General features: G+C 45.9%; 2 protein-coding genes across 4 annotated transcripts in view; one reads left to right on the top strand and one right to left on the bottom strand.

Moving 5' to 3' along the window:
* LOC126198920 (zinc transporter 1) overlaps positions 1 to 23,923 on the top strand; it is a 700,140-nt gene that overhangs the window by 151,614 nt on the left and 524,603 nt on the right. The window lies entirely within an intron of this gene.
* Positions 1 to 23,923, bottom strand: part of LOC126198919 (protein SPT2 homolog) — a 604,823-nt gene that overhangs the window by 315,545 nt on the left and 265,355 nt on the right. The window contains exon 2 of the mRNA XM_049935547.1: positions 18,140 to 18,421. Coding sequence (XP_049791504.1) covers positions 18,140 to 18,421 — 282 coding nt within the window. The remainder of the gene's footprint in view (positions 1 to 18,139; positions 18,422 to 23,923) is intronic.

The raw sequence follows: 23,923 nt of genomic DNA, 5'->3' as shown, positions 1-23,923 counted from the left end.
TATATAATAGTATGACTTCACCATGCGCTTTACTGTAATGCAATTTAAAGGTTCTCTGTGCTGTTCTGTCCGCAGAAAGTACAAGAATAATTCTTATCACACACGAAAATTTTTTAATTCTTCTTGATAATTATATTCGTTGTATTTAATTCGTTTCGATATAATGCATGACTAAGTAACTGCGTGAAATGTGGTTGTAATTTTATCGCGTGTTATATTCGTTTGTTTACGAGTATGATTCGCTGATTTCATATATTGCCTATTCGTAGCGTCTTTGCGTTAGGTATGACGTCACTGCTCAAAGTCGATGAGTGGAATCAGACACTTGAATTTATCCGTGGATGGCGACCTCAACGCAACCACTCAACAAAAGAGTTCGTGGTTTTACTTACCAGTGACTTGTTTATTTTTATAAACTTATGCCTATTAATGTTTATTATTATTATTACTACTACTACTACTACCAGAATCCGTTGTATAGCACAACTATCGTGTACGTATTTTGTTTTCCAACATTAGTGCAAATTATCTGCCCGCCACATCACCACGCTACGTACTGCCATTGCGTAGCAACTCTCTGACGCTCAACGCAATGGTGATTGCCTAGGAACCGACGTCACATCGCCTGCGAGCGCTCGCTGCCCTTTCAGCAATATCAGAAACATCGTTGACGCTGCCGTCGCTTAGCAACGCTCTGCGCCCAGCACTGGCGTCTGTTGCGATCAATCGATGTTAGCTCCGTTCGCTGAATACGTCACTGAAACTGTAATGACCCTGCACGTGCTCCATAACTGCGCGCGTAGTGCCAAAGTAGATATACACCTTCCCTAAGTGTGTAGTCACTTTTGTGCCTCTCCGTATATCCACTACAATGTGTACATCGATTTCGCCATTTGTCGTGTAAGGTAGTTCGTCACTCCTGCAGGTTATGCCTTTGCGTATTGTTCGGATGACTCTTCAGAGTGGCTGTACTTCCAGTTGGCCATTTATTACAGAGCATACGAGTTCTCCGCCTGGAAACTGAGCCAGTTGGCACGGTGCTCTTGAGTTCCTCGTCAGTTTCAAACTGTGTTGTACCAAAACATTGACCAACAGGTAACAACCGCTCGGTGAAAGGATGGAACTGTGCGATGTCGAAACCCACCGGTGTTCCTCCCTGGTGTGAGGAGGAGGAATATCTTGTACGACGTCCGTTCTGGATGGCGTGCCTCAGTTTGGTGAAAGTTTCGCAGTAGACGTTACCTGTAACTGATGATCCACGTTCCATGAAATCCACCAGAAGAGCGCCCTTCATCATCCCTGCAAACGGTAGCCATAATTTTTCTACTTGTGTCTGGAGATTACTCGAATTTTTCGGCTGATACTGATTTTATGTTCTGATTCTGGGTTAAAGTGCAGTATCCCCGTCTCGTCACCCGTAACAATGTGCGAAAAGAAACAATCTCCGTCTTGCAACTTCCTGGCAGTTTAAAATCGTTTTACAAAACGATTTATGTCAGCGCAAATTCCGCTGGAAGTGAAAATAAATTCTGGAAACAATCCCCGCGTCTTCGCAATATCCTTTCTTCCTGGAGTGCTGGACCTGCAAGTTTCGCGGGAGAGCTTCTGTGAAGTTTGGAGGAGAGGGAATGAGGTACTGACGGCAAAGGTCCGAGGTTCGAAACACGGTCCGGCGTGCAGTTTTAATCTGCCAGGAAGTTTCACATCAGTGCACTATCGTCCGCTTAACATTATTTGCCCTTTGTTTTGGTCTTCAGGCATTTTCGGCACGCATCTCGCGCACAGTTTGCGATACCTGAATGTTTCCATGACAATTGGGGTGCGTCCAACAGAAATGCTTTAGCCATAGAACCAGTCATCATTCATCCATCAGGTGGGAGTTGTTTGATGTCCTTGCTGCACAGTATCATCAGTGTGGATAGTGGGTGTGACAGATGAGTTTGCATAGTGGGTAGTTGTACGGACACTTTTAAAGTTTAGACGCAGTTGTCCAACCTTTCCTTCATTCATTACTGTAGGTCAGGGGTTACCAAAATTTGTCTCTGACGGAACATTTTGACAAAACTGGTACTTTGTAGGAACATCTTGTTTAATTTTCAAGCCGGCCAGAGTGGCCGAGCGGTTCTAGGCGCTACAGTCTGGAACCACGCGACCGCTGCGGTCGCACGTTCGAATCCTGCCTTGGGCATTGATGTGTGTGATGTCCTTAGATTAGTTAGGTTTAAGCAGTTCTAAGTTCTAGGGGACTGATGATGGTTCAAAATGGTTCAAATGGCTCTGAGCACTATGGGACTTAACATCTGAGGTCATCAGCCCCCTAGAACTTAGAACTACTTAAACCTAACTAACCTAAGGACATCACACATGCATGCCCGAGGCAGGATTCGAACCTGCGACCGTAGTAGTCGCGTGGTTCCAGACTGAAGCGCCTGGAACCGGGACTGATGACCTCAGATGTGAAGTCCCATAGTGCTCAGAGCCATTTGAACCATTTTTAATTTTGAAGGTTAAAATGTTTTTTGAAAAATGAGAAACTTGTTTTATTTAGCGATTACATCAATTTTAAATCATAACTAATAACACAGAATTCATAGCAGAATTATAAAAATAATTAGTATCGTCAAAAATGTCGAAGAAACCGTGTAATTAACAGCTTTTCGCGGAGCACTTACTCACTTTTCGCGGAACACCAGTGTTCGGCGGAACACAGTTTACGAAGTATTGCAGCCCTTAAACCTATGTGCAACTTCTGATGAAATTGAGAATCTCTAGAACCTTCAGTTCAGAAAAAACCGAATTACGGCAACAACTTCCCTACTGGTGGGAGCAACGATTTTAAAAAATGATTCAAATGGCTCTGAGCACTATGGGACTTAACATCTGAGGTCATCACTCCCCTATAACTTAGAACTTCTTAAACCTAACTATCCTAAGGACATCACACACATCCATGCCCGAGGCAGGATTCGAACCTGCGACCGTAGCGGTTGCGAGGTTCCAGACTGAACGATTTTCAAAGACATTGTGGTTTGTTTTCATCCACAATCAAACGAATGCCGAATCTAAACAACGACTTCTGCGCCTTCGCAAGCAATCACTAGCTGTCGCTCCATTCGTGTAAATTTATGAGCTGTTATTACTTAAATATTGTCCGCCCCCGGTAGCTGAGTGGTCAGCGAGACAGAATGTCAATCCTAAGGGCCCGGGTTCGATTCCCGGCTGGGTCGGAGATTTTTCTCCTCTCAGGGACTGGGTGTTGTGTTGTCCTAATCATCATTATTTCATCCCCATCGACGCGCAAGTCGCCGAAGTGGCGTCAGATCGAAGGACTTGCACCAGGCGAACGGTCTACCCGACATGAGGTCCTAGTCACACGGAAGAAAAAAAAAAAAATTGCAGTGCGTCCTTACTTTCCGAACGCACCTCCTATATATATCGCAACGCGTTGCTACTTCTGATAATGATGATGATGATGATGATGATGATGATGATGAGATCACACAGCTCTAAAGTCTAATTTACTGTGTTTCATTTGCACTTTGCTACTGGAATTTAAAATCGGATATGCCGTAACAGGTGACCATCGTGAACGTTGCATTTCTTTCCTCTACTCTGATAGACTAGAGCAGACACGGGTCACCTTTGTTGACTGGCGGACCTGATTCACGTACTTAAGCTCACGGGCTGCTTCGTCACGTGATGTGACAGCAGCGCTACTAGCGTACAAAGGCAGAACTGTGGCGTCCGTGACAACAGTGCTGATGGGGTAACGCACCGACATGAGTGGCACCCCTTTTTCGACACGCCACAACAACAATTTAATTTTGACGGCACATTCACCTTACATTCACCCCATCTTCAGGTGTTCAAATTTATTTACGCGTCATGAACATACTTTCGATACTTGATGTTTTCCAATAGCTGTCTTAAAAACTTCCGTTGAAGGATGTGCAACGCCGTTAATAAAGAAACAATGTTCACGACACATAAATAGATGTAAACGTCTAAAAGTGGGATATCAGACACCCTGAAATAATATAAGTAAATGCTTCCTGTGGTGTCACCGCCAGACACCACACTTGCTAGGTGGTAGCCTTTAAATCGGCCGCGGTCCATTAGTATACGTCGGACCCGCGTGTCGCCACTGTCAGTGATTGCAGACCGAGCGCCGCCACACGGCAGGTCTAGAGAGACTTACTAGCACTCGCCCCAGTTGTACAGCCGACGTTCATAGGAATGGTTCACTGACAATCACGCTCTCATTTGCCGAGACGATAGTTAGCATAGCCTTCAGCTACGTCATTTGCTACGACCTAGCAAGGCGCCGTATTCACTTGATATTTGTATTGAAGCATGTGCAGTCAAGAGCAATGTACACCAATTATGGATTAAAGTTAAGTATTACATCATCTACGTACTTTATTTGCAATTCTCAAGACATTGTCCTGTTCCAGACCTCACGCCAATCTGCGTGTAATTAAACGCGTGCATTTCGGCCTCCTCTAGTAACACGGTGTTGGCTCTTCTGCCAACACTTCACTTCCAGCTAACCAATACAAATTATAAAAATGGATATTATGAAAGGGATAGATTGCCCCTCATCATATAGTGTAGACGTTGAGTCGCAGACAGGCAAAATAAAAAGACTGATAAATAAGTAAGCTTTCGGCCAAAAGATATTCTTCTGAACTAGACACACACACACACACACACACACACACACACACACACACACACACACACGACCTCTGCCTTTGGCTGCCGAGGCGAGGGACAGCGATCATTTGTATGTGTGTGAGTTGCGCTTACGTGAATGTGTGTGTACGTTGTCAAATTCAGAAGAAGATCTTTTGGCCGAAGGCTTACTTATTTACCAGTCTCTTTGTTGTACACTATATGGTGAGCAGCAATCTATCCTTCTCATAATACTGTCATCATTCCATCCTGGATTTTCCATTGTTTGATACATATGTTCGACATCTCAATGCACCGATTTCAACAAAACTTGGTACACACATCATTTTCAATCTAGAAAGAATCGCTGTGGGAGTAAGAAGCATCCACCCATGAAAGAGGTGGGGTGCGGTGAAAAGGCAGTGCCGACCACGACGCAAGAACACCTGTACTTTAGTTATCCCGTAGTTTGAGAATGACAGCACTTACAGACTTCCAACACACTTTTCACATAATTTCGAACCTTTATGGAACTTTTTCTCGCTGACTAACCCCCACAAAATGACGAAAGGAAAAAGTTTGTCACTTACTACATTTTCGCTGTTCATGCAGTAAAACTGCCACATGAAGCGTGGCCTTTTAATTTATCACTTTTTTGCTATCAACTCTATTCGTAACAAATTTCGCAGATAGTGTCCACAAAAATGTCATTTTACCACTCACAGTTCAGGAGCTATAACGTCAAGTACTGAAATGTGTGAAAAACTGCCACATCACGCATTACCTTTTAATTTATTACTTCTTCGCTACTACTTCTATTCGCAACACATTTCGCAGGTAGCATTCACATATGCCGCCGAATGTACCTAGAAACATATACCGTTGTACGACACACAGCTGAGGAGACATGACGCCATAAGCAATGAGACGCGTGAGAAATTGCGGCATCGTGCATGATGGTTTAATTTATTCTTCTTTACTACTAAGTACTCACAACACATTTCGGAGACATTAGGCATACTACTGATGTGCGTGGAAACTTATATCATTGCACAGCACACAGTTGAGAGAATGTAATAAACATTAAGCTGCGTGGAAATGAGAAGCGGGCCGAAATCCGCTAGACACAGGTCAAATAGGCGTACAAATACGCGGAAAAATGTTAAATATGTGTGAAATATATTTGACACGTGCGTATGTAAGTAAAGCCACGGGTAGGAAGCTATTCCTAAACCCCTGGAACGATTTCAATCAAATCGGGTACACGTATTATTTATAATATGGAAAGAAATACTGTAGGGATGAGAACCACCAGCCTACTATTGGGGTTAGTGTGATGACGTGCAGAGAGAAAAGAGGACAAGGAGGTCGACACACAGAGAGGAGGAAGAGGAGATAGACAGAGACAGCAGGAAGAAGAGAGAGGCAGAGAGATGGGGGAGGAAGAGATGGACAGAGAGAGGGAGAGCAGGAAATTAAGGAATTAGTGGGTGGAGGAGACGGACAGAGGGGGAAGGAGTGGATTGATAGGAAAAGGGGGAGGAGGGGATAGACTGGAGATGGGGGTTGGGGTGGAGGAGGTGGAGATGGACAGGGAGAGGGAGAAGTGGAGATGATGGACAGAGACAGAGGGAGTGGATAGAGATAGGAGGTAGATAAAGTGAGAGGGATGGGTAGAGAGGGGGGTGAGGTGGAGGAGGAGCATGTGGATGGTGAGAGAGGGGAGGAGAAGATGGTCAGAGAGAGAGAGAGAGAGAGAGAGAGAGAGAGAGAGAGAGAGAGAGAGAGGGGGGGGGCAAGAGAAGGTAGAGAGAACGGAAAGAGGAGGTGGACAGAGAGAGGAAGGAGCAGGAGAAGATGGACTAATAGAAGACTGGAATAAGTACGGCAAATATCTGGGCAATACCTGGTTTGTTAGTTAGTTTCTTACAAATTACCTTCAGTTTCAATGGCTGTTTTGTTCTAATATGTCTACGCTGGACATGAATTTTCTACAAATTTTAATACCAGGAAGAAAGAAAATAAATATGTTTGAAATGTAGTCTGTTAATATCCGCAAACATTATTGGCAAGGATTTTTTTAGTTATTGGTCCAAAAATACTTTCGACGACTAACTGCGGAAATATCTTAAAATGCGTCCCGGCCGGTGTACAGTGCGAGCGCCTCGCTCCCCCCCCCCCCCCCCCCCCCCCCCCCCGAATTTCATTAGAGGCCGGATTGAACACAATCGTTGGCCGGATCCGAGCGGGGTGCCGCGGGTCTCCTAACAGTGGTGTAGAGATTTTCGCTTCATGTCAGTCGCTACTTTATCCTTTGAGCGCAATTTTAGAACAGACGCACTAAGAGATAATGTTATAAGAGGCAGAATAGTCGCCGGTCTCACGCACCTTATCTGGAGCCATTCCATAGCGCTATATCTCTCCGAATCGTTTCAGTTAAATATCAATTGATTACGCGTCGGCCGCTTTGATTCACTTGAGACATGGAAGGCCACAAGGAGGGGGCTTGGCGTTACATCTCGCCATTCCCACTGCTTCCGCCATCAAATGGCACCTAGTGAAGGCGGTGCCATACCGTGTGGACTTCGGAAGCATCTGATTCGATCCTATTTAAAGGCGTGACTCAAGTAGTCACTGTGGATTTGGATTAATCGAATTTAATCATGCGGATGTACGTGAACAGAAAGGTAGTACAGTACCACAATCAGAACAATTCGAGGAGCCCAGATTAGATTCCATAATTGAGATATATCCTGGATTCTAGATTAACAAGGTAACAGAAAACGATTAAGCACTGAGATCGGTAGGAACGAATGTCGAATAGCAAGAAGTAGTATTTCACTCTGCAGCGAAACTTCCTGGCAGATTAAAACTGTGTGCCGGACCGAGACTCGAACTTGGGACCTTTGCCTTTCGCGGGCAAGTGCTGTACCAACTGAGCTACCCAAGCACGACTCACGCCCCATCCTCACAGTTTTGCTTCTGCCAGTACCTCGTCTCCTACGTTCCAAACTTCACAGAAGTTCTCCTGCGAACCTTGCAGAAGTAGCACTCCTGAAAAAAGGATATTGCGGAGACATGGCTTAGCCACAGCCTTTCTTTCAGGAGTGCTAGTTCTGCAAGGTTCGCAGGAGAGCTTCTGTAAAGTTTGGAAGGTAGGAGACGAGATAGTGGCAGAAGTGGGGCTGCGAGGACGGGGCGTCAGTCGTGCTTTGGTAGCTCAGTTGGTAGAGCACTTGCCCGCGAAAGGCAAAGGTCCCGAGTTCGAGTCTCGGACCGGCGCACAGTTTTAATCTGCCAGCAAGTTTCAGCAAGAAGTAGTATTTAGTATCAAGCTCAGAGGTTACTGAGCGACAGAATAGCAGTTAGAAAACTGCAGTCAATGAAGCCTCTATAACGTTGAGTGGAGTGAGAGAGAAACATTAGCAACTACGAGCAACAGTGAAGCATGACCGCGCGCATTACCAGAGCTGTGGGCTCCAGCGTCTGGCCGTGATGTGCTGACGGCGGCTGACAGTCGTGCACAAGGCTCTGAGATGCACCCGGACGCTACCTGTTTGCTGGTCCAGGACGTCAACAAAAGTAGGCCTGAGTGAACTTGCTAGGTCCTATTTAAAATCTTGGTCCCAGAAAGAAATCGGAAGACTGTAAGGGTAGGCACTATTTTCCATTGCAACCCAAAATCGCCATTCCTACAAAAAGCTGTGTGCCTTAAAAGAGACTTCTGAGTGAACTCTACTGATCCGTCTAGTTGCCGTTACTTGACTGGTCCTTACCTCCAGCTACCTCCCAGGAATGTATCCCTACTCTTCTGGCGTTCTTCTTCGAACTAATGAGCTTCTCCAATGGTGACCACCAAAAACTATAGATTCGAGGGCTTTGCCTAAAAAGTGGCCCGAAATTACTCCTGTACAGAGGGGAATAATGTTAAGTACTGAAACTTCCTGGCAGATTAAAACTGTGTGCCCGACCGAGACTCGAACTCGGGACCTTTGCCTTTCGCGGGCAAGTGCTCTACCAACTGAGCTACCGAAGCACGACTCACGCCCGGTACTCACAGCTTTACTTCTGCCAGTATCTCGTCTCCTACCTTCCAAACTTTACAGAAGCTCTCCTGCGAACCATGCAGAACTAGCACTCCTGAAAGAAAGGATATAGCGGAGACATGGCTTAGCCACAGCCTGGGGGATGTTTCCAGAATGAGATTTTCACTCTGCAGCGGAGTGCGCGCTGATATGAAACTTCCTGGCAGATTAAAACTGTGTGCCCGACCGAGACTCGAACTCGGGACCTTTGGAAGGTAGGAGACGAGATACTGGCAGAGGTAAAGCTGTGAGTACCGGGCGTGAGTCGTGCTTCGGTAGCTCAGTTGGTAAAGCACTTGCCCGCGAAAGGCAAAGGTCCCGAGTTCGAGTCTCGGTCGGGCACACAGTTTTAATCTGCCAGGAAGTTTCATATCAGCGCACACTCCGCTGCAGAGTGAAAATCTCATTCTGGAATGTTAAGTACTGTTTGTTTTGCGGACTCACAAAAAATTGGCGTAGGGATATACACACTTTCATTTATACCTTGTATTGTATTTTATGTTAACCAGGGACCTAGAAACGACGGAGAGGCTGCGTCCCCGCCGCAGCCGCAGTGGTCCACAAGTCCACGACGACTGCCGCAGTCCACTTCACCCCTCCGCCGCCCCACACCGAACCCAGGGTTATTGTGCGGTTCGGTCCCCGGGGGATACTCCCCCCTCCCCCCCTCCCCCATCCCCCCGCTATCCCCCCCCCCCCCCCCCCCCCCAAGGAACGTCTCACACCAGACGAGTGTAACCGCACCGCTATGTTTGCGTGGTATAGTAATGGTGGTGTACGCTTACGTGGAGAACTTGTTTGCGCAGCAATCGCCGACATAGTGTAACTGAGGCGGAATAAGGGGAACAACCCGCATTCGCCGAGGCAGATGGAAAACCGCGTAAAAACTATCCACCGACTGGCCGGTTCACCAGACCTCGACTCTAATCCGCATACAGATTCGTGCCGGGGACCAGGCGCTCCTTCCCGCCCGGAAAGCCGTGCGGTAGACCGCACGGCCAAACGGGCGGGCTATTTATACCTTAATTTACCGAATGTAGTACCAGAAGGGGTAATGGTTGCTGTATCTGTGATATTCAATAGGTATCACGTGTCTCCTGGATCGTGCCAAATGGTGAGCACCTCAGGGAGGTCAGATTTCGTTAGCTGGTTACGGGCTTGCCGAATCTGAGGTGCCTAAGCTAGTGGCTCGAGAGCTGTGGGCAGGCTTCAGACACCGTGGCTGCGTTTCACAGAGGATGGGGATCTCGGCTAAAGCATCCAGGTCGCGAGACTGGTACAAACGTCTGTTAAAAATAACGGAGTGGATGGCTGTTGAGGCTAAATCGTCGTTAATGGGCAACGGCTGGTTGGGGTACATCGCATGTCGCTGGTCGCCCGTTGCCTCGCCACACTCGCGGTGCACACAGGTGCTCGCTGGTTGAGAGGCATACTTGCAGTGCGTGAATCAAAACCCGTGTTCTATGCATTACCTGATGACAGTAATAGTGGTACATTCACCCAGAAACGTGGCTATTGACAATGAGAAAGATGAGCAGAAAAGAGCGGTTATTGTAAAAGAGAAAAAAGGGGTGGTATGGATGCAAGCTTTGAATGTAGACATCCACACTGTAGATAGTTTTACCAGTTTAACAACTGATTAAACATTATCTAGAGCACTTTTTCAGATAATTACAAATGTCTCAACAAATTTCCCACTTTATTTTAAAAATTAGTGAACCAGAATAGTTCAAGATATGAAGATTCGATCCAAAATTATTAACGTAATTTCTGTTGAAGAGTGATTCGTTGGCCTACTCACTTTTAGGTAATATTTCGTAATTTTTTTCCCACATCTATTACATGTATAACATCTACCACACGTCGATTTTCGTGCTAATATTGCAAAGCAAATAAGATATGAAACAGAACAACAAATTTCCAAGAATTCTTACACCTAATATTATCCGTGATGAAGCGGTTATGATGATCTGTGCCTAAGGTCCGAGACAGCTTCTGCCCCGAAATGATGGAAAGAAGTGCTTTTTTAAAATCGTCACTTATAGTTGTCACAACAGTCCTCTGTGCTTATTGTGATTACATTCATAGGATACTGGAAAATTACAGTCAGTCTACAAAATGTCCGTGCGGCCCATCCTAGAATACTATTCTGTTGTGTTAGATTCGTACCAAATAAGACTATCAGCTGACTGTGAAACTATGTAACGGAGGACAGCATCGATGGTCACATGTTTGCTTGATCCTTTTGAGAAAGTCACGGATATGCACAAAAACCTGAACTGGCAGAGACTTGAAGTTAGGTGCAAACTATCTCTCGAAATGATTTTTCTTTCTTGGCGAACCATAGTCACGTAGAACTTTCCCAAAGCAATTTCCGCACTTTTACAGTAGATTTCTATTCATTTATTTCACGCAATCATGATTTCGGCTTTATAGCCATTCTCAAGTACAATTTGTAATATCAGTAACTGTCCGATGACGTATCATCGTTCAATTAGCATTTGTCGAGGCTTATCTGTGCTTTTGTTTTGACAAATGCTAACGTTACGGAAGTCGATTTAGGAGCGTGATGAATGCAAGTGGCAATAATGTATTGGCTGTCAAATACATATTACAGCTCGTTAATGTTTATTTTCTATATACAGTTTATCACTTTACTATACCTGCTCATAGCCTTTAATATGATGACTGGTTTATAAGAACAGATGAATGTTATTTTGACAACGATATGTCATTTAGACATTACAGATGTTTCCTAAAATGTCAGACTGCACTTGACAATGACTGCACAGCCGAGACCATGGTGTGCGAAATAAATGAACACAAATGTACCGTCAGGTGGCGGAAATTTCTTTCAAAAAAATATCTACTTACGGAGTTTCAAGAAGCAGTATTAAGTGAGGAATCTATGAATATACTACAGCTCAGTACATATCGTTCGTGCAGCGATCGTGAAGAAAAGATTAACCTAATTACTACTTGATCAAAGCCACCAGCAACCTGAAGTTGAAAGAATTGGGTGAGTACCCCTTTGGAGTTTAATTGCACCACGCCCTTAACTATATGCAGTTATATGCAGTGACAGAAGGCACATAGGCACTACAGAGCTTAAGGAATAGAGAGCTTACGAAGGCGTGATACGAGTGTGAAATGTAGTGTCGAGTAAATGGAGCATGAGAGAAAAGAAGCAATGATTTACATTGTCATTCGATTCTCCAGTTTTGTCAGTTATACTAAAGCTGAGCGTGTAAGACTGAAGGTAAGACCAAACGTTAACAAGTCCATGAAGTGCAGCAAATTTAAGCATAACACTATTTGGTATAAAGGTGAGAGTACAGGTGGAAAGTGTATTATGGTTGCCAGTACTGAAGGAGCTACATGCACCTCCTATGAATTCTGTGTGAAACGCCCAGGTGAACATCCAGCCCGCAGCAGGAGCGCGTGCGGTGTTCAGAGAAGGAAACGAGACTCAGGAACTGGAGGTAACTGAGCGCATACCATATGCTCATACGAAGGTGATACTCAAATCTGTTCAACCGCTAATCTCTGCTGCATCACTTGTTGCAGGACTCGTGTACAAAAAATGAAATAATGCTCCCACATACACGTCATCAAATGGTGCTAACACAAAACAATTCTCTTGCAAGTACACCGCGGAAGTAAAGTTTTGGAATAAATTGCTTAGTCGCCACACCAACTCTAATGATAACCAGAGCTTCATTATCAGAAGTAAATAGAATATTGAAAGAGAAATTACTGAAAAACAGTTTACTTCAGTCCTAAAAGGTGTCTTGAAATCAGAAAACGCCGATAGTGACGACCCGACAGTGTACACTGGGGTCTTCGTGAGCAGCTCTGAAGTCCTCTCAATTCTTCGCCTTCTGAAGTGTGTTGTTCTACAAGTATCGGAGAGATGGGGAGACGAAAGCCTCATCGATAAATGGTTCTTGTATTACAGTGCAATATTATGATTTAAATTAAAGACACGGTCCAGTCACATTGCGACCACCGCCTATATTCGACGTCAACGTGCAATAGCCACTCACAGACTGCAGGTGGCAGCACTAGCAGTGGAGGGTGTCGAAGGGGGGGACGCGGAAAAATGCAGACGGTATAACGCCAAAACGGAGCGACTTATCTGATGTCCAGAAGGTTATGACGATTGGCTTTCAGTTCAAGGGTGGAATAATTTCCGAAACGGCTGGCTGTAAACTGTCCGCGTGCGGCCGTGGTTAAAGCATACCGCGCATGGCAAAATGGCGCCGACTGTGGTTCACCACGGACCCTACATGACAGGGCGACAGGGGTCAACGACGGGTGGGAAGACGTGTAGACGTGCGCTGTTGTGCAACTGTCCACTTAGATGAACGATGGGTCTGCCAGCAGTGTCTTGCCTCCTCATTGACCGTTCAGCGAACGTTGCTGCAGGTGGGCTTCCGCAGCCGGTGTGTAGCTCACGCATCCACGCTGACTGCTGCTCATGGGCGGCCCAGGCTGAATTTGCGCGCCAGTTACTCAAGTAGACGACCACCGAATGGCGGCAGGTGGCCTCTTCAGGTGTGTCACGTTTGATGCTCCATCGGACATATGGCCGTTGGCGTCTACGGCGTGAAACGTCTGTAAGCGAAAGCAGCTTTCAACAATCGTCGGAATGATGCAGGCTCGAGGAAGGAGCATTATGGTCTGGGAATGTTTTCGTGGCATTCCCTGGGTCATCACATCGTTTTGTAAGGCACAGTGCAGCAACGCAGGTATTCTTCTATCCCTGGGGATGTTGTGCCCGCCTACACACAGTTTGTTTTCCTCGGCACTATGGCATCTACCAGCAGGACAATGCAACGTGCCACGCAGCTCGCAGTGTACGTGCGCGGTTCAAAGAGCACCAGGATGAGTCTACGTGCTCCTCTGGTCACCACACTCCAGGTATTTAAACCGAATGTAGTATCTATGGGACCACCTCGATCGGGTTGTCCCGCCGTGGATCCTCAACCGAGAAACCTGGCGCAGCTGACGACGGCGCTGGAGCCTGCATGGCTCCAGTTTCCTGTCGGTACCTTCCAGAATGTCAACGACTATCTTCATCCACGGCTCGCGGCGATCCACGCTGCGAAAGGTGGCTGCTCAGGCTTTTGACTGCTGGTCACATTAACTGGACAGTATACTCTGAGGTGTGAGATACCTCTTAATATCGTGGCGGACCTCCTTTTTCGCGGCGTACTGCAGCAACTCGAAGTGGCAAAGGACACAGCAAGTCGTTGAAAGTCCCCTGAAGAAATACTGAGGCATAATGCCTCTATGACCGTCCATAATTGGGGAAGTGTTGCCGGTGCAGGATTTTGTGGACGAACTGACCTCTCAACTATATCCCACAAATGTTGAATGGGATTGATGTAAGGTGATCTGGGCGGGCAAATCCTTCGCTTGTCCAGAATAATTGTTCAAACCAATCGCGAATAATTGTGGCCCAGCGACGCCGCACAGTGGCATCTATAAAATTCCATCGTCGGTTGGGGACATGATGTTGGTGTCCAAGCAGACGAACATAACCATTTCCAGCCAATGATCGGTTCAGTTGAACCAGAGGACCGTTCGATGTAAAGATAGCCCACACTATTATGGAGCCACCACCAGCTTGCACAGTGCATTGTTGACAACTTGCGTCCATGCTTTGTGAGTTCTGCGCTACTCTCGTACCCTTTAATCACCTCTTACCAACTAAAATCGGGACTCGACTGACCAGGCCGTAGTTTTCAGCCGTCTAGGGTCCAGGAGAGGAGCTGCAGGCGACGTCGTGCTGTTAGCTAAAGCACTCGCGTCCGTCGTCAGCTGCATCAGCCCATTAACTCAATATTTCGCTGCACTGCCATAGTTGATGTGTCCGTCGTACGTTCCCCATCCATTTTTGCGATTATTTCACGCAGTGTTGGTAGTCTCTGTCGGCACTGACAACACTACGCAAACGCCACTTGTCTCGCCCGTTAAGTGAAGACCGTTGTCCGTGCTGAGAGGTAATACCTGATATTTTGTATTCTCGGCACACAGATGGATCTCAGAATATTGAATTCCCTAACGATTTATGAAATGGAATGTCCCATGAGTCTAGCTCCGACTATCATTCCGTGTTTATAGCACGTTAATTCCCGTCATGCGGCCATAATCGCGCCGGGAAACTTTTCATATGAATCACACGAGTACAGATGACAGTCCTGCTTTTTTTTTTCTTTATTGATTTTCAATTCCCCCCGAAGGGGGCGGGCTGGCAGCAGCTTACTACGCTGCTCTACAGCCTACAGACTTTTGTTTAAAAAAGGAAGAAGAAAGAAACAAGGAAAAACAGGCGATAAAATGGTGATTTAAAGTGTAAAATGGCTTAAAAATGCGGAAAGTTAAAACAGAAAGCAAAAGGGGTTGGCAATGTTGATAAAATACACAGGAATCAGACAAGTAACATAGTAGACACACAATTAAAGAACATGGCGACAGTCTGGTTTCTGTTCGCAAGAGATAAAAGAAAAAAAGCACACCCAGCGACAGTATGATGGCTGTTCGCTACACTTCCCAAAAGACACAACACGGAGCACTCACTGGAAAAACACACCGTAAAACACTGCACGAAAATGGCAGCACAAAGATGGCACTCCCGATCCAAGGCAGATGGGGGGGGGGGGGGGAACAAGGAGGGAGGAGAGGAAAAAACGAAAAGGGGGGGAACCAAGGAGGGAGAGGACTAATAAAGGTGGAGAAGGGCAGATGCGAGAGGGAATGAGAGGAGGCAGAGGAGGGAAATGTAAAAGGACTCAGGGGAGAGAAGGGGGCAAAGAGAGGGGAGGTGGGGAAGAAAGAGGATGGAAGGGGGGGAGAGGGAGCCCAGGAAAAGGACAGAGGAAAGGAGAGGGAGTGAGGATCAGAGTTGATAGGAGTGATAAATGGAGGGAGAGAGGGCATCATCTGGGAGGGGGAGTTGATGGAAGCCACCTTGGGAAAGGAGATGTAGGGTGTAGAGATGGAGGGTAGGGGGGACACAACGGTGAAGACGTGGCAGGGGGCGGGGATCGGAGAGGAGAGGAGCAACCAGGGGGTGAGGGGGTTCAAGACGGCGGGAGGTGTAGAGGATGCGGATATGTTCGAGGAATAGGAGCAGATGGGGGAAAGGAATGAGATCATAACAGTCGTGCCAATGGACTGCCCTTTTGTACCTTATGTACGCGATACTAGCGCCATCTGTACATGTGCATATCGCTATCCCACGCCTCTTGTCACCTCACTGTATATGATGTGGTATTCAGGGATTTCCGCTGCGCCTCGTTTGTTTGTCTACCTTTTCGTGTTGTAGCTTTAATTGATGAAACAGTGAAAGCATGTTTTACCCGCCCTTTGTATATCTTTCCCTTTTCCAATTAATCTTTCACTAATGCTCCCAATGAAATGACATAAAACCGGTTTTTCTTTCCCTACTTGTCCAGGTTACATGACCTGAATTCCCTTTTTGCGAATTCATTTTTTTCTCCGTTTATTGAAATTTCAGTAGGCTTCGAAGCGAGCTGCAGGCAGGTAGGAATGAACAGCATGTTTCAGATACACGTGAAGGCTCTTTCCGCAGAAAATTTCCTTGTTTATAGAAATACTTTAGGCCCATTTCATTATGTTAGTGTATTATTAAGTCACAAAAATTCATTCGAAAAAACAAACTTTTGATGTAAGGAGCCCTCAGATTTTTTTCCAGGTTTAGGAATTCAGATTTTCGTTTCCCCGTTTTCGCAGCAACAGGCTGTGGCAGGGATCGTTTGTGTTAGCAAATCCTGTAAAATGAAGTAGTCTCTGTATTATCATCGGTATGTTCATTGTGGAATTTGATTATTCAGCTTTTGTAATTCCTTAGACCATCAGGATGTGTTACGAAGTGGTTAGACATCATCTGCCTGTGAGACAGCTGTGCAATTGAGTGAAAACAGAATAAAGGAAAATGAAAAGTTAACGATTATTATTCAGACCAGCCACATTAATAAATTTTTCTGCAGTTCAGTCAACGCCCTTATGCAAGGCGTGTTTTTTGAGTAATAAATGTTACACACACGAGTGCGCGCGCGCACTCACTCACTCACTCACACACACACACACACACACACACACACACACACACACACACACACACACACACACACACAGAGAGAGAGAGAGAGAGAGAGAGAGAGAGAGAGAGAGAGAGAGAGAGATAGATATGCATTTTTAAAACATTTTTATTACTAGAGTAGTGCCGGCCAGAGTGGCCGAGCGGTTAAAGGCGCTACAGTCTGGAACCGCACGACCGCTACGGTCGCAGGTTCGAATCATGCCTCGGGCATGGATGTGTGTGATGTCCTTAGGGTAGTTAGGTTTAAGTAGTTCTAAGTTCTAGGGGACTTATGACCACAGCAGTTGAGTCCCATAGTCCTCAGAGCCATTTGAACCATTTTGAACTAGAGTAGTACCTATATATCTTTCCCTGATTTGCAACGCAATTCCCTCCAGTATTAAGGCATTTAACAAAGTTAACCACCAGCTCCTGAATTCTGCCAGTACAACGCCATCGTCGTTGCAGTGGCGCTGAAACTTAAGGAAACTTGTTATAGATGAGAGCGAAATCGTGAATGGTTTGTTTTGATGAATTTTTACACCACGTTTCTGCGTCAAGTCTTCACTAATACTGACGGTCACCCACTTCGCACTTTCAATGCTGTAACCTACTTTCTCACCATTCTATTGGTTACGGTGTGTTCTCCACAAACTGTTCTACGCTGTTGATAAATTTTGACCACTTTCCCGTGTTTTGGACACGGAAAGTACATCACTGCGATTATGTCATTTTCGTGTCACTGAGGCAATCTAAAGAAGCACAGGCTAACGTAACCGCGGACGAATGCTTCCATTATGGCGCCTATGGGAAGCCGGTAGCTGCAGGTAAGCATTGCCCACGCGCGATCGCCTGTCACAGCACTGTAGAGACCCTATTCAAAAACTCTAAACAGAAATAAAACAAAAAGAACTTCAGAGTTCTGCCCGCACCAGCCCTGCAAACAATAATTTTCCCTGAAGCTCGTCTTGTAATAAAAAAATCGTGAAATTTCCTAGGCTTATAGCAAGAAAAGACAACACTGGCATCAATGAATCCGTTAAACGTCTTGCGTTTCATGTTGTATAGTTGATCTCAAATGGAATGAACAAGCGAAGTAGCTCTTTCCCAGTATTCTGTGGAACAAGAGGATGAAATACCGAGCAAACGGGACGGCTGCTCTGGCCGGAGATAAGCCGACGAGTTAGTGGCTGCTTCACCAACTGCTCATCGAAAGAAAGAGGAAAAGCGCCCTCAGAGGATGTGACGCCCTACTGGAGAGCGGACTCACCTGTCTGTTGGCGCCTCCATTCTCTCCCCCCTGTTCTTCGCTGTCGTCGGTCTGCTCTTCAGCTTCTGTCTTCTCTTCGTCTTCCTCCGTGTCTTCTTCACCCTCATCGTCCTCGTCGTCTTCCTCTCCGTCCTCGTCGTCGTCCTCCTCTTCCTCCTCCTCCTCCTCCTCATCCTCCTCCTTTTCCTCCTCCACCTTAGAATCCATGGCGGAGAGTGCGACGATTATATCTCCTTCATCCTCGATCAGTATCGGCTCCCCGTCCGTCTCTTGGAAGAATATCTGCCGAAACAGAAATGAATGTCAGCTGAGACATTTTGTGTCGACGCTGCTTCTTCTAGCGAGATAGCGTAGCATTTTTTCAGAGAATACAGATCCCCCATAAAATCTTAGTTTATTTGCAAATTGAGTTCCAGCTGCACTAATGATGTTGACGTACGCTGCCTGATAAAAAAATGTGAAGCACTCATAACACACAGTCCGATGCCATTGTACGGTTACACACTGCCGGTGGGTGTGCTAATGATCACAGGTGTGGTTCACTGAGGCAGGTAGGCCAGCCACCAGAGTGTATTACTGCTGTTCGTCATGAATGTTGTTACAAAGCATGGTAGAGTATATATGCACGTGAACAGCGTGGGTTGTTGGGTGGTCATTTTGAAGGACACAGAGATGCCGCATACTCGTGAGAGACGTTGTCAGCACCGGACAGAGCTTGAAACGTTTTTGTACCTCCACCCTCGTGACTGATGGTCTGTGGGACTTCGGCCGTTCATTTACGTAATAAAATGAAACACAACCGTCGTTTTTTATTGTACTACAACCAGTTTTTGTGACTCAATACACCATCTTCAGGTCTTAACTGACGCTGAGAGGGGTGAAGTCCAATCATATACAAGATCCCACCAGTGGACAAAACAGGACATAGTTGTTGGCCACTGATGGAATCGTGTATACGATCGGAGTTCACCCTCTCATCGTCCTTTAAGGCCTGAAGATGCTGAACCGAGTCAACGAAACTGGTCCAATATAATATCAACATGACGGCTGTACGTATTCCATTTTATTACGTGAGTTTGAAAGGGTCTCTATTTGATCTGCTGGCCGCATCGTGCAAGATCTAGATTTGTGGGGCATTCGGGTGATGCAGTGACCCCACGTTGGACTGCATGGGCACCGTCTGTCAGGCACTTCACTGTGAGTTACAGAGAAGTCATGTAGATGTAGATATAGCTGCAGTGGTAGTTGTACGTGTTATTTTACACACATGTCAGTTGAGTGAATACATTTGTGCTATGCGAATTTTATATTTTCGTTTTCTTGTTTTTGACAACCCAATTTGCTTACACTGTAGGACGTTAAATTTTCGTACATCAGAGGATGACAGCATGCTTCTGTCCAAACCGGCCATAGTGTAATAAATAATTTTTAGCGATCTTGGCTTCAGAAGAATTTCTTTTCAATAAACTGGTAGATCGCTTTCATCACACAAAAACAAAATGGTTCAAATGGCTCTGAGCACTATGGGACTCAACTGCTGAGGTTATTAGTCCCCTAGAACTTAGAACTAGTTAAACCTAACTAACCTAAGGACATCACAAACATCCATGCCCGAGGCAGGATTCGAACCTGCGACCGTAGCGGTCTTGCGGTTCCAGACTGCAGCGCCTTTAACCGCACGGCCACTTCGGCCGGCATCACACAAAAATATGTAAGCCAAATATGACGCGTATTCGGAAAGTAAGGTCCGATTAGTCGCGAAATGGAAACCACTGTGCCGGCCGAAGTGGCCGTGCGGTTAAAGGCGCTGCAGTCTGGAACCACAAGACCGCTACGGTCGCAGGTTCGAATCCTGCCTCAGGCATGGATGTTTGTGATGTCCTTAGGTTAGTTAGGTTTAACTAGTTCTAAGTTCTAGGGGACTAATGACCTCAGAAGTTGAGTCCCATAGTGCTCAGAGCCATTTGAACCATTTTGTTTGGAAACCACTGTGAAAATCCGATGGAACTTGGCACAGGTGTGTTGGGCACTGTCTCTAGTGTGCCTGTCGATCGCTTCACGTCACTCTTTTCAGTTCAGAACGCAAAGTGATCACGTGGAAATGCCTAAAACAAGAGTGCCTACCGCCAAGTATGTGGATCTGGTGAGAGGTTTCGCCTGAAGCTATGCAACCCACATAACATATATGTGATGCGTTTCTTTCTTAAACACAATTTTCAGTCGCATTCTGCAGGGACAATGAACACGCTCCTGGAGCGTTTTCGATGGGGAGTGTTTGATCACCCACAATACAGCCCTTAATTGGCTCCCTCCGTTATTTACCTCTGCTCACATGAACTGCTGGCTACGAAGACAACATTTTGGCGCAAACAAAGAAAGGCAGACCAGAGTGAAGAATTGGCGGAAAGCACAGGCGGCTCCTTTCTGTGACGAGGGTACTGGGAAGTTTGTACAACGCCACGACAAATGTCAAGGACGGAGTGGCGACTATTTAGAGAAGTAGCTGGAAGGTGTGGCTGTTGCGAATAACAATTTTTTAATTTTCACTGTGGTTTTGATTTCGCGACCGATCGGACCTTACTTTCCGAAACAACTCTGGTAATTCCCCAAGGTAGTGTTATAGGCCCTTTGCTGTTCCTTATCTATATAAACGATTTGAGAGAGAATCTGAGCAGGTCTTCGGTTGTTTGCAGATGACGCTGTCGTTTATCGACTAATAAAGTCATCAGAAGATCAAAACAAACTGCAAAACGATTTGGAAAAAACATCTGAATGGTGCGAAAAGTGGCAGTTGACCCTAAATAACGAAAAATGTGACGTCATCCATATGAGTACGAAAAGAAACTCGTTAAATTTCGGTTACACGATAACTCAGTCTAATCGAAAAGCCGTAAATTCAACTAAATATTTAGGTATTACAATTACGAGCACTTAAACTGGAAAGAAGACATAGGAAATGTTGTGGGGAAGGCTAACCAAAGGCTGCGTTTTATTGGCAGGACAATTAGAAAATGTAACAGACCTACTAAGGAGACTGCCTACACTACGCTTGTCCGTCTTCTTTTAGAATACTGCTGCGCGGTGTGGGATCCTTTCCAGGTAGGACTGACGGAGAACATCGAAAAAGTTCAAAGAAATGCAGCACGTTTTGTATTATCCCGAAGGATGGGAGAGAGTGTCACAGAAATGATACAGGATTTGGGCTGGAAATCATTAAAAGAAAGGCGTTTTTCGTTGCGATGGAATCTTCTCACGAAATCCAATCACCAACTTTCTTCTCCGAATGCGAAAATATTTTGTTGACACCGACCTACATAGGGCGGAACGTTCACCACCATAAAATAAGGGAAATCAGAGCTCGTACGGAAAGATATAGGTGTTCATTCTTTCCGCGCTCTATACGAGATTGGAATAATAGAGAATTGTGAAGGTGGTTCGATGAACCCTCTGCCAGGCACTTAAATGTGATTTGCAGAGTATCCATGTAAATGTAGATGTAGAATTCATTGACTGTTCAGTTGGTCAGGAACGGCTTGGTAAATGTATAGTCTTGTCACTCATAAAGTGCAGTAACTAAGCTAAATTAGAGGTGTTTCGTTGACTTCGCGCTATGGTCCATTAATCTCAGACCTTCATAACATTACGTAGATATTATCATGTTAGGGATGTCGAAACTGAAATACCTGGCCGCTGCGTGAAATCGTTTTGAAAGGGTTACAGTATTGGACTGTATTGGATTTCTGTCAAGCGGTATCTAATGCAGTTGAGACCCACAGCAGACACCGAAGGATCAGTAGACTTTCCTTCGATACGTCGTCCTCGCCTGACTTGCCCCATCTCGTGTGGCCCATGCACCAGTGATACTGAGCCACTGTTGGAGGCCTGGTTATTTTTCGTGTTTTGTTGTCCCTATTAATATCTATAAACAGGATATCGGACTGGACTGATCTGGGACCACTCTATCGAATGGGCTCGTTAAATTTCACTTTAAAAATCATTTTGTTAGCAACGGGAAAGAAATCGACATCTTCCGTTCACTCTGGACGTTGCAGGAAGTTTGTGATAGGCAACGTTTGTTTGGGCTGTGTTCAACTACACATTGCAAATATGAAATTTAAAGTATCTGTCAAAGCACCAAAAGAAATGCGCCCGATGAGCCACTGGAGAGAGACCCTGTATATGCACGCGAGCGTAGGATTCCACAGCTGTTGCCACTTCGGTAAAACTTTTGTGGCTACAAACGGCTGCGCCATCTACATCTTCATTTATACTCCGCAAGCCACCCAACGGTGTGTGGCGGAGGGCACTTTACGTGCCACTGTCATTACCTCCCTTTCCTGTTCCAGTCGCGTATGGTCCGCGGGAAGGACGACTACCGGAAAGCCTCCGTGCGCGCTCGAATCTCTCTAATTTTACATTCTTGATCTCCTCGGGAGGTGTAAGTAGGGGGAAGCAATATATTCGATACCTCATCCAGAAACGCATCCTCTCGGAACCTGGACAGCAACCTACACCGCGATGCAGAGCGCCTCTCTTGCAGAGTCTGCCACTTGGGTTTGCTAAACATCTCCGTAGCGCTATCACGCTTACCAAATAGCCCTGTGACGAAACGCGCCGCTCTTCTTTGGATCTTCTGTATCTCCTCCGTCAACCCGATATGGTACGGATCCCACACTGATGAGCAATACTCAAGTATAGGTCGAACGAGTGTTTTGTAAGCCACCTCCTTTGTTGATGGACTAAATTTTCTAAGCACTCTCCCAATGAATCTCACCCTGGTACCCGCCTTACCAACAATTAATTTTATATGATCATTCCACTTCAAATCGTTCCGTACGCATACTCCCAGATATTTTACAGAAGTAACTGCTACCAGTGTTTGTTCCGCTATCATATAATCATACAATAAAGGATACATAGATCACTTGCTGCAAGGCGAGCGCGAGCTCACGCCTATGAGAAGCTTTACAGGAGTAGGGTGTCGCTGTAGTAGTGGACAGCGTGTCGGAGCGCCCGTTGAGAGCGCGCGGCGCTTTCACTGGAGGCTGGCTGGCCGGCCGGCACGTCCCAGTCATTGAGCTAGATTCGCACTGTGCGTCAACGGAAGGAGAGGGAAGGGCATCGTCAAGTGGTGTGAGGACTGTGCTAGCGGAAGCAACGTCACGTCGTTCAGTGAAGCCCTCGACGGTGGGTAGGAGGCTTTGAGGAACGAGCCACCTTAAAACAGACCCAGTGTGTGCGGTATCAGCTTGAAGCGACTAGCAGCGGTTTTTTAACAGCCAAAGATAAATTTACAGCGGATATTTTTGACAGAGTGTCTGCGGTTAGTTCTACACGCTGCTGCGAAACTGAAAGAATAGAAAAAAGTAAAAATATTTCAAAACGTCATATATTTTCTCCAGACTGTATATACATAAATACACTACTGGCCATTAAAATTGCTACACCAAGAAGAAATGCAGATGATAAACGGGTATTCATTGGACAAAAATATATAATACTAGAACTGGCATGTGATTACGTTTCCACGCAATTTGGGTGCATAGATCCTGAGAAATCAGTACGCAGAACCACCACCTCTGGCTGTAATAACGGCCTTCATACGCCTGGGCATTGAGTCAAACAGAGCTTGGATGGCTTGTATAGGTACAGCTGCCCATGCAGCTTCAACACGATACCACAGTTCATCAAGAGTAGTGACTGCCGTATTGTGACGAGCCAGTTGCTCGGCCACCATTGATCAGACGTTTTCAATTGGCGAGAGATCTGAAGAATGTGCTGGGC

The sequence above is a fragment of the Schistocerca nitens genome, chromosome 8, assembly GCF_023898315.1.
Source record: "Schistocerca nitens isolate TAMUIC-IGC-003100 chromosome 8, iqSchNite1.1, whole genome shotgun sequence".
NCBI classification, from domain to species: domain Eukaryota; kingdom Metazoa; phylum Arthropoda; class Insecta; order Orthoptera; family Acrididae; genus Schistocerca; species Schistocerca nitens.
This window is presented reverse-complemented; position numbering and strand designations above follow the sequence as displayed.